Source organism: Archocentrus centrarchus, chromosome 19, assembly GCF_007364275.1.
Source record: "Archocentrus centrarchus isolate MPI-CPG fArcCen1 chromosome 19, fArcCen1, whole genome shotgun sequence".
Classification (NCBI taxonomy): domain Eukaryota; kingdom Metazoa; phylum Chordata; class Actinopteri; order Cichliformes; family Cichlidae; genus Archocentrus; species Archocentrus centrarchus.
Window position 1 is genome coordinate 7,569,042 of NC_044364.1, and position 12,675 is coordinate 7,581,716.

At 39.2% G+C, this 12,675-nt stretch overlaps 2 protein-coding genes across 2 annotated transcripts; one reads left to right on the top strand and one right to left on the bottom strand.

The window, feature by feature from the left end:
• Positions 1-200: 200 nt before the first annotated feature.
• atpaf2 (ATP synthase mitochondrial F1 complex assembly factor 2) lies at positions 201-5,179 on the bottom strand. Its single transcript, XM_030755149.1, has 8 exons — positions 4,702-5,179; positions 4,551-4,595; positions 4,278-4,426; positions 3,941-4,038; positions 3,156-3,236; positions 1,511-1,623; positions 1,150-1,265; positions 201-915 (listed from the first exon to the last, which is right to left on the bottom strand). The coding sequence occupies exons 1-8, from the start codon at positions 4,817-4,819 to the stop codon at positions 778-780; spliced, it is 858 nt and encodes a 285-aa protein (XP_030611009.1). The 5' UTR covers positions 4,820-5,179; the 3' UTR covers positions 201-777.
• A 76-nt stretch (positions 5,180-5,255) lies between these two features.
• Positions 5,256-12,303, top strand: LOC115798331 (glucose-induced degradation protein 4 homolog). Its single transcript, XM_030755150.1, has 6 exons — positions 5,256-5,644; positions 6,490-6,549; positions 8,699-8,806; positions 8,908-9,009; positions 9,097-9,227; positions 10,878-12,303. Exons 1-6 carry the CDS (start codon positions 5,453-5,455, stop codon positions 10,939-10,941), a joined length of 657 nt encoding a protein of 218 aa, XP_030611010.1. The 5' UTR covers positions 5,256-5,452; the 3' UTR covers positions 10,942-12,303.
• The last annotated feature ends 372 nt before the right edge of the window (positions 12,304-12,675 follow it).

The following is a 12,675-nucleotide window of genomic DNA, read 5'->3' on the forward strand; positions in this document are numbered from 1 at the left end:
TACAGTGGGTACGGAAAGTATTCAGACCCCTTTAAACTTTGTTTCATTGCAGCCAATTGCTAAAATCAAAAAAGTTCATTTTATTTCTCATGTATGTACACTCAGCACCCCATCTTGACAGAAAAAAAACAGAAATGTAGAATTTTTTGCAGATTTATTAAAAAGGAAAAACTAAAATATCACATGGTCATAAGTATTCAGACCCATTGCTGTGACACTCATATTTAACTCACATGCTGTCCATTTCTTCTGATCCTCCTTGAGATGGTTCTACTCCTTCATTGGAATTAAATAATGACACAAATGTAATCTGAATTCAGAATTTAATGAAGTTCATGTTTTTCACATTATTGCTGCTATATAGTGCAGTTAGTATAGACTTAAAAGTATACAGTTAGGATGAGCACATCTGCTTTGCTGTAGTGAGCTTTTTGCTCACAGAAAAACCAAATATGGAATTATCACTCCACCATCAGAAAGACAATCAAAACTGTCACTATTCTTTTGAGGCAATGCATCGCTGTCCAAAATGTCACGGGTGATTTAGAACCAACTGGAAACTCTGAAGGGTGTCACGCTTGGCAGCTGCTACACGTAAACACTGCAAAAAGGAGAGCCAGCATTTTTTACTGGAGTGCGATGACTGTATAACAGATCACTGACAGAGCAGCTGTCACTGCTAAACAGAACAAACAGAATATGTGGTCTTTGTATGGATACAGAGATGTGTATAATAGTGGTGGTAGAGACGTTCTCAGTAGGCGCTCCTAATCCTTTTCAGTCCTGCAGAAGTTTATGTTTGACCGTTGAACTCTCAGAGGAGAGGTGAACAAAAAGGGCACCAGCAGCAGTCCGTGCCCTCAGCTCATACATGTCGTAGTCATGGGCCCACTCCACGTTACCCCAGCGTCGAATCTGTGAAGACAAAGACAAAAAGAGAACGCGTTAAAAGGATTATAGAGAGAATAGCTTAAGATTGTTGGCTGGAAGAGCTTCAGACATTTGCAAAGCAAACAAGAAACAAACAAGCAAGCACTGCACACTGAGTCAGTACATAAATAGACTGAAAAAGGCAAGAATCCTCTTCTATGGGGAAGTAATATAAAAAAATATAATGTCAAATGTTGTGGCTACTCTGCAATTTTCTACCTGGTATTCCTCTTCCAGTCTGGAGAGCAACACAGCCTGCTCCACGCTCAGATGTCTGTCAATCATGCCCAGCGCCAACACAATAGACTTCAGCTGGGTGATCACATATTCAAGTCCTGCACAGGAACAACAACACTAATGTAAAACGTGGCATTGGAATGTTTCCAGTCAATTAAATTACACATCACCCAAACTGTGGGATTAAACATCGCACCATTTCCATTTGAAAAAGGATTTCCGCTCCTCATTATCGACTGTACTATTTGCAGTTACCAGTAAGTGAAGGGCAACAGATACAGGGACATCCCATCTGATATAAGGTCAAAAGAGGAGCTGACTGTCAAGGATAGGGATGTTTTACCTGTCAGAGACCAGAAGTTGTAAGAATTGAGATGCTGTCGTAATGTGTCTTTGGTTGCCTCTGGAATGTCAGGACCCAAAATACTGGATGAGGAGCCGATATTGACATCATATCTGCAATGAAGTTGTGGAAAAATAAAAATTGAGGTAAGCTTACAACTGTTTCCAAATGAAAATGTCAATGATGTAGGAGCTCATCCGTCTCATGAGCTTTCACACTTGGCAGGTTATTGAAATGTGTGAAGTAGGTTTTTGTGATAGGTTTTTGTATCACAGGTTGGCGTATTGCACAAACTAAGGAGCTTTTAAAACAGTCATATCCAGAACAAATTAATCTTGTTCACACCAAATTAAAGTGCTTGAGTTCAAGAGGATTATAAGTAGTAACCATGACCATAAAAAGCATGAATAAGTATCAGCAAGTTGAAAGCTCCAGCCACACCTCCTTAATGTGAGTGAGCCAACAGCACCACTACCACCACGATCATGACCAATACCATGATCAGCATCATCTAATCAGATACAAGTGGCACAAAGCGATATTCTTTCTTTACCATTTTGTGCATGCAAGATTTCTCAACATCAAGAATTTTAAGTTAACAACTTTGCTACATGATTTGACCTGAATATTGTTCAATCCATTAGGAGCAAGAAGTAGAGTGCTTGACGGTTACACTGTGAAAAAGTGCACATTACAATGGCACTCCTAGTGCCAGTCCCAAGACTGGACAAATGGAAGCACTGTGTCAGGAAGAGCATCCGATGTAAAATATGCACCAAATCAATTTCCTTTGGAAATAAGGCAGCAGCTGAAAGTACCAACCTACCTAAGAAGCTGGGGATTTCTTCTAGGTTACATAATATAAAGTACCAGTCAAAAGTTTGTCCAAACTTTTGACTGGTACTATATTTAAAGGATTCAGAGAGGGTATCAGATTCCCATGCATACTTTTCTTCTTAGAAGAGAAGAAATCTCAGTATACGCAGCACAAGACTAAAAAACAACATTTAATGGCTGTGATCTTTAAGCTCTCAAGAAGCACAGCATTAAACAATCATTAATCTGACCAATTAGAAAACACATACACATCTTCTTTCACCTTATTTAAGCATTAGGATGATGAAAACTGCCCATAGGGCACAGAAAAATAGTGTGGTGACAACTCGAATGAGGAATGAGTACGGGTAGAAAAGTACAATTCCAAGAGAAAGTTGGGCTTTGGCTGTTTGGTTGGGGCCGGTGGAAAATCCAACTTGGGCATCACCCTGGGTCCAAGGATCTCCTGCTGCCAGCTTTTTTCTGGCATCAGAGATTGCATACGAAGAGTTTAGCATGTGTGCTTTTCCAGGTGCTAGTAAAGCTTTCATGTCATGTTTACAGTGGTGGACAGTTTCTGGACTGAGCACAGTTCACACTTCAATGTCACATTATTGACCCTTGGGTGAGTAAATTAGAAATAACATGAATATCTTCACACCTCAAAAGCTGTAAATCGCTCTGAATACCAGAGGAGGCCTTTTACACTTAATTATTGTTAACAGGAAAACAAAGGAGTCCCCGAACTGCTATAAGCAGCTGGAATCAAGCAGGAAAATATTTCACCTTCAAAAACTGCAGCATATACAACCACAGCTAAAGCTGTTACCTTTTTTCAATCCACTGCAGAACAGGGTCCCACTCATTCTTCTGCAGCTCGACTAAACCATGGGGCTCATCTACTCTGTAACTACACAAAACAGAAATTACTACAATGTTAAAGCCACAGTAACTCCAATCAGCTGGAGCTAACCATATTTAAGCAACAAAGGAAAATATGGACATCTCAGGAAATGACCAGGAAGATGTCTATATTGTGTGTCTGTCTCTTTTGCAGGCATTAAAGCACTGATTTATTCACAAATCAATAAACGAGTGGCTCCTATGAGGAAAATGCTTTAAATTCAACAGTGATATTCAACAGTGTGGAAGGATAATCCTTTAATAACACTATTATTATGACCAGGAAAGTGCACATATTTAAAGAAACAACAGTTAACTGTAGAGCAACTCAAACTGCTCTTCAAGTATCACTGGACTCTGCAAAAGGATAGTTGCAGGAAGACCAGAATTAAATATATGAGCATAGAAGGAACACTTTGAGTCAAGGTGAAAATTGGTATTACAGTAAATGTGTTATTGGATATTAATAACATAAAATAAAAAAATTTGCATTTTCATTCCTGTTATATACTGTACTGTATAAATTTAAAATCAAATAAGTATTAAATACCTATAATTGTGAATGTGCATGGGTTTTAATAAGACATATGGACTATGTAGATGTATATGCATTTGTATGGAGATGAGTTTATATACTGTATGTACTTTGACTTTATTTAAAAAAATATTAAATAAGTAAAAAAAAAAAAAAGAAGTAAATGTGCAGCATACCAGATAGTGTCAGTCTCCAGAAACTTTAGAGCAGCAGTGATCATTTGTTCTTTGCTGCGTTGGGTGGGATTGTCCAGAGCTGTGTTGCAAAGTGTAGTCTAAAAGGAGGAGTTTACAACATTAATATTTTTGTAAGTTCAATGTTTAATTAGTAGTTGGCAACTAAAGTAATCCCAAGAGTTTTGTGTAACGTCCTGCAAGCTGTTGGAAAAGCTGAGACACAATGCTTTTAATGCACATGAGCTACCAACTCATATAAGCCTTCTCACAAAGAAGAAGAGCCAAATTTTCCTTTTCTCTGAATATGATTATATATCATAAAATAGGTATACCCTACCAAATGCATAGTGTAGAACTTGAGTGTGTCCCTTTGAGCATCCCACTCAGTTGCAACACCGATGGCCAGGGCTTCATTTGGCACCGTGAACAGCTTCCCTCCTGGTGTTTTCAGTTTCCTTCGGTCTAGGTTTATTTCATATAAACCACCTACATAAAATGTTTTTTTTTTTTAATAATACCATTAAATTAAAGAATAACAAGCATGAAGATAGAAACACTACTACTACAATACTATACTTGACCGGATGACTAATGAAAACATGACACATACCTTCCCCTTGAGATATGCTGACATCTTGATAAAATCTCTTTCTCTCTGGTGAACAGAAAAAAAAAAAAACAAAAAACGCCACAGCAGGGTTAAATGACACAAATGCTCTGCAGAAGACAGAGGTTAAATTCACAGTGGTTATTTCTCTTACCTGCTGCAGCTGCGGAGTACCTCACAGCGCATTTGTAGTGCTGATTTCTTGGGCACACTTTACTGAGAGAAAGAGCATTTCCAAAATGACTCTGAAGCCTAACAATACATCTAAGCATAGCGGAAAGTAGGTGCAGATGTGATGATGTTTTTAAGTAAATCTGACTGAGAAGAAAACAGGCTCGCGGGCTACCTGTGTCTGACACTTCCTCATTTAACAAGATGTAGCATTACACGAGTACGTATTTTCCTATTAGCATCAAGTCTTATTTTTTCGGCATTTATCAACTGTTCACTTCTTGCTCATCGTTTAGCAGCTCTTGTGTTCAAAAACACGCGTGTGACCTTCGGCGCTTGACATCGTCGTAAATTCTTCTATTTTTTTTTTGGGAAATGTAGTTTCCAAACTGCTTCTACACTTGCGCTACACACCCTTACACAACAGGAGAAAAACTACACCCAAATGTTCCCACAAAACCTTCCGCCCGTTGAACCAATGAGTTTTGAAGATCTTCGTAGGCTAAACTTAGTTGGCCAATTAGAGGGGCGGATGCTGCTGGCTACAGCGCCGCGTCGAAGTCCACTTCTTCTGGAGCTTGGTGGCTGGTAAACTGAACTGTAGAGGAATTAAGTGGAATTTGAATGTTGTTGGACCTCTTCGGCTCTCCGCCACCTCTTAGTAGACGCCGGCAGAGTACCTTGCCTCGACGGCAATTGCCCGCGGTCGGTGCCCAGTCAGCGAAGCGGGAGCCATGCCTGTCCCTGCTGGATACCTCAGCGACTCCACCGCCGCGGCCTTCACGTCCTCGGCCTCACTTATCCCGCCGCCGCCGATAAACACGCAGCAGCCCGGTGTTGTCACTTCGCTCCTGTACAGCGGCTCCAAATTCAGGGGCCACCAGAAAAGCAAAGGAAACTCTTACGACGTGGAGGTTGTTTTGCAGGTGGGGCTATGAAGCGGGTATTTCGTTATTTAGCCCAGATGTCAGAGCCGTTTGGTCATCTGTCAAACGGGCGGTGTGATGATTGGCAGCTGGAAAAATCAGCCCTGTCGTGCCCTGTAGCAGTACCACGAGCAGTGCTTGCGACTGCATACAAACATCTATTTTAAACTCGTTAATGTTTATTTAATAAACATTAACAGCAGCACGGTGGTGCAGTGGTTAGCACTGCTGCCTCACAGTTAGAATACCATCTGGAAGGCCTGGGTTCGATTCCACCTTGGCCCAGGCCTCTCCCTCTCTCTGTGTGGAGTTTGCATGTTCTCCCCGTGCTTGCGTGGGTTTCCTCCGGGTACTCCGGTTTCCTCCCACATTCCAAAGACATGCACTTACTGGGGTTAGGTTAATTGGCTAATCTAAATTGCCCATAGGTGTGACTGAGTGCGTGAATGTGAGTGTGAAAGGTTGTCTGTCACTCCGTGTTGGCCCTGCAACAGGCTGGCGACCTGTTCAGGGTGTACCCTGCCTGTCGCCCTATGACAGCTAGGATAGGCTCCAGTCCCCCCGCGACCCTTAACAGGATGTGCGGAAGCGAATGGATGGATGTTACTATAGTAATTTATCACTATAAATACGGATTGGTATATTTGGAATTGTATGAAGGCCTACATAAATACTCACCTCTGTGGGAATTTTCTGTGTTTGAGGGTATTGATGGAAACTTAATATTTAACATTGGCTTTATAGAACCATTGCGTGATCCCACTTGATTCCAATTTAATTGTATAAGGAATTAAATACTGCAGAAATAAAGTTAATATCAAAATTTTCTTGTCTTCTTTTTAAAGCATGTGACCATGGAGGATTCCTACCTGTGCGGCTACCTGAAGATAAAAGGACTAACAGAGGTGAGAGAGGTGATTCCCTTTATTAAACCATGAGCATAAATAATTTAAACTATGTCTGGCCACAGCGCTCATGGAAATTGTGAACATTTTTGTACAAGCAAAAGTTGATAACAGCGCCTACAGAAAAAGGCAGTACAATAAAACAACACAAAAGAATGCTGATTTCTTTCTAAATATCAACAGATGTAAAGTTTTTAACTGAGAAAAGTAAATACATATTTAGTGCAAGGTAGATTTGCCCAGAGTAGCAGAACTAACTTCTCAAAGGCTTTTTGCATCAATGTTTAAAATTCCTTCAATTGCAATGTGTTTAAAGATTTTCTTGCATATACTGTCCATTTAAAATCCCCATACAGTACTCTGTTATAATGAGGGCTTGACTAGGCTGTTAGAAAAATATCTAATACATCTTTTTGATCTGTTTATTTGCTGGTTATTGTCTTGTTGAAATGTCGATTTCTAGTTCAGTTTGAATTTTTGGACATTATCTTCAAGCGCTCGTTGATATGATGCAAAATTCATAGTTGAATCAGTGACTGCACACTGACCCAGAGGCAGATCACATCTGTTACCATGGCCATGCAACTTCTTTTTTTTCTCGTATTTTTTTCTATTTTTTTGATCGGACTGTCGAGCACACTGTTCCAAAAGGCCTGGTGTCTCATGAATAAAAAAATGTTCGGTTAAAAACAGAGTAGTCTTAAGATTATCACTTACAGCAGACTTGCATTAATTTAATTGAAGGTGCACTCGACATAAAAATGATTACTTAAACAGGTTCTTAAAATCCTGTGTTTAATTTGTTCTACGCTGGAAATCTACCCCCTCCTTTAATGCCCACACAAATGATGGGTTAGTCACGATCTGTCATGGACCGAAGGAGAGAAGCACACATTTTGAAAGAAAATCATGGCAATGGTAGAGTAGATAGGATATAGCCAGCACGGGGGTTTTGGTGGGCTAAATAGCGAGGTAGCAAGAAAAGTCAAATATACAGTTTGAGTGCATGTTGCACTAGGTGTAAAGAAAGTTCATCACAGCATTGAACTCACATACCCATACATAACCAGAAGATAACCTAAAGTCAAGACAAGTGTTTAGTTACAAATAAAATAATTTCCTCAAAATTGATCTTTAGTCCGTTTGATAAATTTATGGTTCTAGGACACTTCCTTTTGGGCGAAATTTTATTAGCTCAGGCAGTCTTGGACGATTTTTGGCAGTCGTTTGAAATTAGTGCTGCACAAAAAAGGAATTTCCTTACAGGGGAAGGATTAATTTCAGGTATTTTAGGTATCTTTTTATACCATTGCACAAGACTCACTGGCACTCAAACCCTTAGTTGTGAAGGCCTTAGAAAGTTGGCATAATGACACCTCACGCACAGAGGATTAAATAAGACTGGTTCCAGCTGTCATTGACAGTTCTAATGACTTATCTCTTTTTTTTTATTATTTAGATCTACAATATTTATTTCCAGCTCTATTTTTATGTTCTTGGACTCCACTAGAGTAGCTTTGCATGATTAAAATTTCCAAATAATCCATACTCCCCTTGTATTGGGCCTTGAGTTTATCCTCTGCCTGAAAATAACTATTTCAGCCTCTCTCCTTTTAAGGCCACCTTCATTTTAAGTCAACATTCTTCTGAGTGCTGGACATCATACTACTAATTATATCTTAATAGCATGTGACCTTTCAGAGGTGGTGTAAATAAGATTTTATGAGCACGCTGGCAAAATGACCAAAGCACAGTGTCTCTGTAGGAGGTGTGTTAACAGTTATTTCACACAGCCAACTCAATATGTAGTATAATTAGTGTTCTCATTTATTATAGAAGTAATTATTGGGTAATAACACATCTTTGGATTCTTTTGTATCCCAGAATGTAACAACACTTTATTAACTAAATTTAAATTTCCACTTTATGAATGCAGTGGTGAACTAGCTATAAAATGGTTTTGGTTTATTATACAAATCTGTTATATGTCAGGATGTAAATAATCACTTTCCACCATGTTTTATTTAAAATAAAAAGGCCTGTTATGGTAATTGAACGTTAAATGGGCACACGTGACTGTTATCATTTGCTGTTACTCAGAGTAGAAATGATCAGACGTGTCTTCAGTTGCTTTTGGTTGCTCTTGTAGGAATATCCAACTCTGACCACATTCTTTGCTGGAGAGATCATCAGTAGGAAACGGCCATTTCTTACTCGGAAATGGGATGCGGATGAGGATGTGGATCGTAAGCACTGGGTAAGGTGAAAACTTGCTCCTTTTTTGTAGTGTAGACTACAAAAAGTGCTCTTCGTCACACTCGTTCATACTGACCTATTCTGTGTACTTTTTGTGTCAAGGGCAAGTTTCAGGCCTTCTACCAGTATGCAAAGACATTCAACTCTGATGAGTTTGACTATGAGGATCTGAAGAACTCTGACTATATTTTCATGAGGTGGAAGGTAAGACTGCCCAGCAGTGAACTTCACAACATTCAGTAGTAGATTGCCTTTTAAATGCATCTGATCTTTCTCACCTGTCTGCCTTAGGAGCAGTTTTTGGTCCCAGACCACACAATAAAGGACATCAGCGGCGCTTCCTTTGCTGGATTCTACTATATCTGCTTCCAGAAATCCACAGCAACAATTGAGGGCTACTATTACCACAGGAGCTCTGAATGGTAATGTACCATAATACAAGTAACTGTGATACAAGGCTGACTCGTTTTAGGAATTTTTAAAAAGCAGTCCTGCCTCTGAGAAGTTGCTGTATCCTACACTGGCTGGAAAAGCTGGGAACAGTCAGTAAGAGACCTGGTTTCCAGCTGTCTGCATAATCTTTCAAGTTTTCTCGATGGCAGCTCCTCGGATGGACTTGTTCTCATCATGCAGCTGTGATATTGCGTAAAAGAAAGTGATGAGTAAAATGCAGACCAATCTTGATAAGATAGTTTTCCTATTCATGTCTTGTGAGGCAGTGTGAATCTAATGTGTGAACGACTAGCTTTGCCACTTAAAATGAAAAACTGAATTAAAAATCTTAAGAATAGTATCATAACATATCAATAAATGACTTGAAACACCTGCATCATCTGAAAAATGCATTTTCACTAAGCTGAAAATGGAGCTTGTTTTTCTTGGCATGTGAAAAATTGATATTTCGGTGATGCGTGTTTTTTTTTCCAGGACATCATGCAGCTTTAAAAGGCTTCGCATACAACACATCAGGAAAATGCTTTGTCAGAGTAGTGTTTTATGAACTGGATAGATCATAATTATACATGATGAGGCTTTCAAGTGTTGAGGCATTTAATCACACCGAGCTGTGAACAGTCATGATCAATACATCAGCGCTGGCTCACATTTTTATGTGTGTGTGTGTGTGTGGGTTGGTGGGTGGGTGTATGGGGGTGGGGGGTCTTTTGTGATCTTGTTTGTTTTTTACTGCACTGCACAGAAAAGTAGTTTACCCAACCCATTAATGGAGTTTTGCTAACACCCAACATTTTTGGGCCTAATGTGATACAGAGTTTTAGAAAAGTACAAAAAACCCTGCACTATAGTTATATATCAGACAATATAAATTCTTCTTAAGATACCACTTGACTCCACACCACCATCTGTTCAGGACAACAATTCACACATATGGCCAATTTAAAGTCACCAATTGATTTAACATGCATGTCTTTGGAGTGTGGGAGGAAGCCAGAGTAGGTTCAGCACACTCTTGTGGTTGTTAGCATCACTGCCTCATAGCCAGGAGGTCCTGGGTTCAAATCCACCAACTGGCTGGCTGGAGTCTTTCTGTGTTGAATTTGTATGTTCTCCTTTTTTTTTTTTTTTTTTTAAAACCTGTCATGTCTGGCATTTTTCACAATCGGAATGACGATCCAAATGCACTGATGTACCAAACATATTTGCTTTAACAAGAACAGCTCTATAAGTTTTCTATAGGCTATTCTTGTTGTTTGTATTTTTATTTATTTATCTTTTTATTTAGTTATTTATGCCAAGTCTGACAGGCAACAAGGAAGGGGCAAGAACAAGCATATACAAAATGCCTCATATACAAAATGAACACCAATATATTTGTGATCAGCCAGTGATGTCCATAGGTCTGGCTCTAATAAATGCATTATGTTTGCTATGGCTTCTTGTCAACAAAAGCAAGTACATGGCCCACAGCAGCACAGCTCTACTCACCTGTAACCTTATTCATCATTGTTTGCTAGAAAGGAACACCCCACATTTTTGCGTTATCACTCTATCTGTATTCCTTACATAGTGCTAATGTATAATATGCTAACGTATACTATCTCCTTGCACTGTAGGTACCAGTCTTTAAACCTCACCCACGTTCCCGAGCACAGCGCAGCAATCTATGAGTTCCGGTGACCCTGGTCGGTATTGCAGCTCTTTTTGTTGGACAAAGACTTAAAGGTAAAGCAGAGGTCTGCAGACGCTACTGGAAAGGAAGAGGATTTGGACTTTGGAGCAGTACAGACTTTAACATGTTCTCAATAAGTGGTTGGACAGCTGAAGATGAGTGTACTGGATATAAGAGACAAACGAATGTATGGATGGAAACGTTGGAAAGCAAGAAAGTGCAGATGTGCTCCCTGGTTGGAGCTTGTAAAGTCAGAGCCAGCAGCAAAGACTGGGTGCGGTTGATATAGTGTGCCCCTTTCTTCATTTCTGTTAATGTCTGGCTTTAAAAATGCTTGGCACAGTATCATGAGACACTTTAAGCTGAATTGGGAATCCCCCTTCTTGTTTTGCAAATAGAAACATATCCAGCTTTCATCCAGCTGGAATGAGCAGCATAAACGCGTTCAGCGACCGTCAGACAAGGATTCCTCGGAGGACTCTGCTCTTATCAACATTCTCTGAAGAAGCAAATCACCATGTAGGTGGAGGAAAGCCAAAACAGAAGGTTAGGTTTATCAGGTTTTACAATTGGAGCTTTAATAAGCTCATAAGCTAGAAAGTATTTTTAAGCTAAGCTGGTTCTTTGTTTGCCTGCCAAGAGTATATTTTGTTATTTTACTCTGAATGATGGTCACTGAGCAGCACTTTTTAAGAAAGGAAAAAAGAATACAATCTGAGAGACACAAGCTTTTCCCCTGTGTTCATAAAACTGCTTGGGAGATTATCACATAGGATTGCTGTGGATCTTATTCTTTTGAGTTACGTTTGCACAAATCTTTTTGTTAATAAAACGCTTGCAGGTAGGGTTTTACACTTACATCCCAGTACACACGCTTCAAGGTGGCAGGTTAAGTCTGCAGACTTGCTTTTTCTTTACTACGTGAAGGCTTTAGAGCCAAAAACAATCCTATAAAAGTATTCAGAAGAGTATTTTTTACCCTGCACTCTGCATTAAACTAAGAGCTTTTTATTCCTCGTGTCGTTTTAAATTAAGACCCCCACATCCCTACATTTGTCTCCTCGACTATGCAACATTTCCAAGATAGCACTCCCCAAAATATATGACCCTGAGATGTCAGAGGGAAAATTTTATTCTATCCTTAGAGTATATGAAAAAGATCTATCTTCATTAAAAGGAAATATTTTTGTTAAAATATTTGTGACAACACTTTCCTGCCTAATCATGTTCCCCTTCTATTTGATGGTGCCATCTTTTTAAAGCTTATTGTATTATAACAAAATGTGTTTGTTTGGAGCTAACATTGGATTTGATTGATGGTGTGACTATAAAGAGTGGAATATGGATTTAAAAGAAAAATTTAAAACACCCTTTTCTGTGTCTTATGTGTTTGACCTCTTTACAACAAGTATGTTTGTTTTGTTTTTTTTCTTTTGTTTTTGTTTTTTTAAGGAAATGTGTTATTTGCTGTTTTTCAGGACTTAAAGGTGCCATAATGTTGCACGTGGATGATCATTTGAACATTTTAACCCTACACTGTCCTGTGGTGTAGTTAAGCACTTCTTACAACCTTCCTGAGTTTTTAGTTAACAGTATATACACAAACAAAGGCTGTTACTAGCAGCCTGTCACAAAACACATCATTTGTACCCATTTTTCTAGTTGAGGCAATGAAATATGCCAAAGATAATGCAGTTTTATGGGTATAAAATAGTATTTTTGATCCAACAAGGTGATTCCCA